Source organism: Panthera uncia, assembly GCF_023721935.1.
Source record: "Panthera uncia isolate 11264 chromosome C1 unlocalized genomic scaffold, Puncia_PCG_1.0 HiC_scaffold_3, whole genome shotgun sequence".
Lineage (NCBI taxonomy): Eukaryota > Metazoa > Chordata > Mammalia > Carnivora > Felidae > Panthera > Panthera uncia.
The window spans coordinates 101,439,837-101,445,836 of NW_026057584.1; the positions used below are offsets into that span (position 1 = coordinate 101,439,837).

A 6,000-nucleotide genomic window follows, 5' to 3' on the forward strand; every position below is an offset into this window, starting at 1 on the left:
AAAAAAAATTTTTTTTTTATATTTCTAGGCCACAGGATTTGTCTGCAAGTTTTTTGAAATTGTTGCAAATCTATAAAATTTTACAAATCTATATTGAAAAAAAGTCTGCATATAAGTGTACCCACACAGTTCAAACCTGTGTTGTTCATGGGTTAACTCTACAAGACACTTTTCTACACACCTAACAACCCAATAGTGGAAAAAACAAAGGCCCTATGCTTTGCTACTTGGGTTCTACTGAAGAAGAGTAAAAAATAAATAGATTAAATAACATAATTTATAGCATAATATAGGTAGTAGTAAGTGGTAAAAAGAAACACAAAGATATTTTAAAATAAGGTGGTCTTCATGCATTTTCCTGTACATTGGAATTAGTAGCATTTGTGTCCATTAAGGACATAACACTTCTTTTTTTTTTTATCTTGCTCACTTCTGGCATCACCTTGGGAATTGCCATTTCATATCTAGATAGCTATAATTTAAGAACTTGAGTTCCTAGAGAGCCTGAACATGTTTTGCTTTTTTGTTTTTAAACATGTTTTTCTGCCAACATAGCAGCTTGATTGATTTATCTATTTGTTGAGTTTGGTATATCTCTTTAATGTATTGGTTCTTCTCTAGTGCTTGGTGATCATTGGTTGTATACTTCCTTTTGCATTTGTGATTCTTAGTCCACTTGCTTGTCAGCGTTCTCTTTGTTATGGCCGGCTTTAGGTGATGGTGGAGGAGAGAAGGAAAATATTGCCGCGAAACACATGCCTGTAGTTTGCCTTTCTCAGTTTGAGGTTCTCCATCCATTCTGAGGATTGCTCTAATTTCTGTCCCCAGTATCCACACTTGGTATTTTAGATAAGCTGCACATACTTCCTTGTCCCATAATTCAGTCCAGACAGGGCAGGACTCTAGAGTTGGTAGGAGCTAATTACCTTAGCTGTTCTCTACCTGATCATCCTGACAGTAATTTGAGGGCTCCCTTTATTTCCTTCATCTGCCATCTGTGAAACTGTATCTGTTGACTATACCTTCTTTCTGCCTCCATACAGAACTTTCTCTTCTGTGTTTAATTCAAGCTGTGGTCTTCTATAATTTTTTTCTCTCCTAAAATCTGATTTTATCCTCTTTATGTCTTTACAAATTTCTCAAAATGTCTGGTCTGTTGATTACGTTCAAGTGGATTGTTTTTATGTATCTTCTGTGGTATGAGAGTGGGAGCAGAAGGAGCAATAGGAACATATATTACGTCTGCCATCTTGGTCCAGACTTCTAATTGATATTTTTTAAAAAATGATTTAAGAACCCTAACAGTGTACAATAATGCTGGTTATTGCTAAATAAGTTGGTCATACAGTACTCAGTGTTGTGTTACTTTGGCCATTGGTATTTATTTTCCTGTCACAGAAGTTAGTAAGTTTTTTAATTTAATTAGAAGTTATTGAAACTACATTTTAAAGGATTTTTTTTCCTAGGGGCACAATTATAAAATCTTGATTATAATTTCATTAATTAGTTCTGTCTTCTGAGTATATGAATGGTAGGGGGTAAAGCATTGTTGCTAAATGCTAAAAGCATTAGCTTGCCTATAGGATGTTTCAAGTCAACTAGCAACACTATTTCAAGGTTGATTCGCATCTGAGAAATTAATTCAACATTTTCTCAGTAGTACAGATTAGCTATTCAAGTTGGATGAGTTATCATGAAAACCCTTCCTTTCCTCAAAGCACAGTTCAAATTTTCTTCTCCATAGTCATTCAAATTCTCCAACAGTTGTTCCCTACTCTACTGCCATGATTTTTTTGTTGTATTACATTAGTTATAGGATTTATCATTATATTGGAAATCTTGTTTTTTTATAGGTTACACTTCACTAAACTCTGAATTCTTCCATATTTTCTTTAATTTTGCAATTCTGACACTGTATTTACACAGCAATTAGGTTAGAATAATTTAGAAATGAAAGAATAGATCCTACTTCATCGTTCTACAGGGTGAGAAGGCCTTTGATTCCCTGTCTCAGAGAGTCAATTCCAGTTATACACTGTGGGGAATCCTGAGATCATTTTTTACTGTAGATAATGAATTTTAATATTCTAACATTTAAGTTTGATTGAAGTATGTTCTTTATCTTCGTGAGGTAAAAATTACTATGTGGGTTTGTAAATATTATGCAATTATGTGCTGCCTTCAGATATGTTACATTGTGTTAAAAAAATCCTTATCCTATTTTTAAAATATATATTTAACAAGAAAAGTCCAATATTTTAGATTTGTCATTTTCTTTTTTTGAAGGATCAAAGTAACAATGAAATTATGATTGGAGTGATGTCAGGAGGAATTCTGATTTATAAGAACAGGGTACGAATGAATACCTTTCCATGGTAAGAACTTCCATCAATATTTTTGCTTTTACCATTATATTACTAAATATAATAATTCATATTAAAGAAAGTGGTTGTTGAAGTATATTAATGTTGTCATGCATCTTATCCCACTTGAAATCTACTAGAGACTACCAAAATAATTAAATTGTTTATTTGAAAACTTGCTTAATCCAGACAGGGCAATATTTATAAAGAATACTACTTCATGAATTTTTCTCTTGGAGAATCTCTTAAATTTGCCCTATGGTATAGTAGCTAATACTGTCATGTTTACTCTGTGTCTTGCACCATGCTGATTGCCTTATTATTTTTTCATTTTTTTGAGTGTTTCAAAAAAAATTTTTAATGTTTTATTTATTTATCTTTTTTTTTTTGAGAGAGAGACAAACAAGAGCATGAGTGGGGGAGGGGCAGAGAGAGAGACACACACAGGATCTGAAGCAGTCTCCAGGCTCTGGGCTGTCAGCACAGAGCCCGATGCAGGGCTTGAACTCGTGAATGGCAAGGTTATGACCTGAGCCCATGTCGGACGCTCAACCAACTGAGCCACCCAGACCCCCATTAGAAGTTTTATTTTTAAGTAATTTCTACACCCAGCGTGGGACTCAGACTCACAAACCCTAAATCAAGAGTTGCATGTTCTAATGGCTGAGCCAGCCAGGCACCCACTCCATGATTGCTTCACATTACAGTATTTCCTGTAAGTGCATTAAGTGAGGTCCCATTTTATCGGTTGGAGCATGGGTGTGGTTGCTGCATCTATGATCTGCTATTACGTGGTTTAAATTGGTGCTAGGAAAGTATGGTGGCTCCATGGGGTTTAAAACTGTTTCTTCAGTTTTACTGCTCTGCTGTCCTTAGCATGTTGTCCTCATTGTCCAGGATGACTCACCCTCTGTATCCCAGAACGAGGAAAAAGAAGAAGTAGGATCTGCCTCTTTCCTTTAAGGGGATAAGTTGAAAATCATAAAAATCACTTTGACCATATCTCTTATGCATTATATGAGCAGCTGCAGTTTTTTAAAATAAATGTAATGATTTTCTTTAGCAGAAGAAACAAATACATAAGAAATACATTGTATTACTCTGTTTCTCTTTACATCTCCTTTTAAAAGATTTGGTCCTGATTTTTAACTATCTGTGATTTTTATTTAATAGGTTTTTGTAACTAGTCACTTTAATAGAAATATGATAAGTAACAGAAGCAGTTATTTTAGAAAATTGCCACAACTTTGTTTAAATAATAATAAACTTCCTAGATGGGTCACAAAACCATACGAAGCATAAAATATAAAAATTGATGAACATCATGAAAATTAAAGACTTTTGCTCTTCAAAAGAGACTCTAAAGAGGATGAAAGAGAAAGACACAGTCTTTTGTAAAATACATATTTGATAAAGGGCCTATCAAGAATATATAAAGAACTTTAATAACTCAGTAGTAAGAAGACAATCTGATTAAAAAGAAGAGGCAAAATATTTGATTACACGCTTCCACCAAAGGAGATACACAGATGGTACATGAGCACTTGACAAGATGTTCAGTCATCAGTGAAATGCAGATTAAACCACAGTGAACTACTGCTCACACACAGAATAGCTCCACTTAAAAAAAAAAAGTGACAATACCAAATGAGGGCAAGAAGCAAAACTCCTTAAATTTCATACGTTCCTGGTGAGAGTGCAAACTAGTACACCAGCTTTGGAAACAGTTTGGCAGTTTCTTTAAAGTTAAACATAGGTTTACCATATAATCCAGCATTTCTGTTCCTGGAAATTTACCCAAGAGAAATGAAAACCTAAGTTCATATGAAGAGGTTTACACTGATGTTCCTAGCTACATTATTTATAACACCACAAAACAGAACTGCAGATGTCCATCAGTTGGTGACAGAGGATTTATTTCCACAATCAATACTGTTCAGCAATAAAAAGAAATGAGCTATTGATAACACTAAACCATATGGATGCCTTGGCCTCACAACTTTATGCCAAGTATAAGAAGCCAAACACAAACATATTCTTTGTTTCTATTTATATGAAATTCTAGAAAACACAAATTATAGAGACAGTAGACCAGTGGTTGCCAGGAACTGAAAATAGAAGGAAGCAGTTGACTGCAGAGGGACACAAGGGAATGTTTTGAGGCGATGGAAATGTTATGTGATGATTTTGGTGGGTGGTAGTTACATAACTGACTACATTTGTCAGAACTCTCTGAATTGTTCATTGAAGTTGGTATATTTCATTATATATGTCAATTACACTTCTAAAAATCCATTAAAGAAAATTAAGCATCATTTAGTGTTTCATATCAAATCTTTTATATGTTTGCTATATATCATTCGCTATAATTCAAACCATGATATGTTCAGAGGAGGATATAAAGACATGGCACCTGCCTATTAGTGGACACACAAGAATGAATTATACAATTAATAACAATAAGAAAATATGTAATTAAAAGCTTCACTGTCAGTTTTCATAACAGTGAAATGGTAAATGTGCATCTTTTTTTTTTAATATGAAATTTATTGTTAAATTGGTTTCCATACAAGTATCGCCCAGTGCTCATCCCAACAGGTGCCCTCCTCAACACCCATCACCCCCCCTCCCCTCCCTCCCCCCCCCCCACCAACCCTGTTTGTTCTCAGTTTTTAAGAGGCTCTTATGTTTTGGCTCCCTCCCTCTCTAACCTCTCTTCTTTTGAAATGTGCATCTTTGATTGTAATACATTTCTGATTTTACTAAAGACAATTTTAAAAATATTTTACTTTGTATTTTTATATTTTACATTTTTATATAAATTTTATATTTTATATAAATGTCAAAATTTGAAAAATTCTTTTTAGATAATATGGGATAAAATAATACAGTGATAATCTAAATTTTTCTGTAGTTTCAAAACCCTATATTGTATATACCTTTTTTATTATAAGGATTCTAGAAGAGTTTTTGACAAATTGTTTTGGACACACAAAGGATACGGTTGCTCTAGGGAAATTTTTAATGGCTCCACGATATGTGGGATGGATTTTAAAGGATGAATAGAAATTTCCTCAGTGAAGCAGGAAGTGTGGAAGAGGTAGGTGTGAATTTAAGGAATTCAGGTAGAGGTAGCAAACAGTGGCAGAGGCCGAATAGTAAGGGTATGACAAGCTGAGGAAATGAAGAGCTGTTTGGTTTGGTTTCTCTTTCAGTTGTCTTCATTGAAGACAGAAATAAGGGAACAAAAATTTAGGAAGATATTGCTTACAAGAGAAATTAGATTCCAATTGTGAAGGATCCTACATATTCTGCTAAGGAGTTGGCATATTATTTTATTGGTAAATATGTTTAGAAACAGTTTAATATTGAGAAATATAACTCACATTTCCAAGTCTTTTTTTCTTTCTTTTTTTTTTTTAAAATTTTTAATCTTTATTTATTTTTGAGAGAGAGAGGGACAGAGCATGAACAGGGGAGGGGCAGAGAGAGAGGGAGACAAGAATCTGAAGCAGGCACCAGGCTCTGAGCTGTCAGCATAGACAACTCATGAACTCAGAAACCATGAGACTGTGACCTGAGCCAAAGTTGGACACTTAACCGACTGAGCCACCCAGGTGCCCCTTTTCTTTCTTTA

General features: G+C 34.2%; 1 protein-coding gene across 8 annotated transcripts in view; it reads left to right on the top strand.

The window, feature by feature from the left end:
* Nucleotides 1-6,000, top strand: part of PTPN4 (protein tyrosine phosphatase non-receptor type 4) — a 217,005-nt gene that overhangs the window by 133,494 nt on the left and 77,511 nt on the right. For all 8 annotated transcript variants that reach the window (XM_049616206.1, XM_049616209.1, XM_049616205.1 and 5 more), the window contains one exon: nt 2,287-2,375. In XM_049616206.1, coding sequence (XP_049472163.1) covers nt 2,287-2,375 — 89 coding nt within the window. The remainder of the gene's footprint in view (nt 1-2,286; nt 2,376-6,000) is intronic.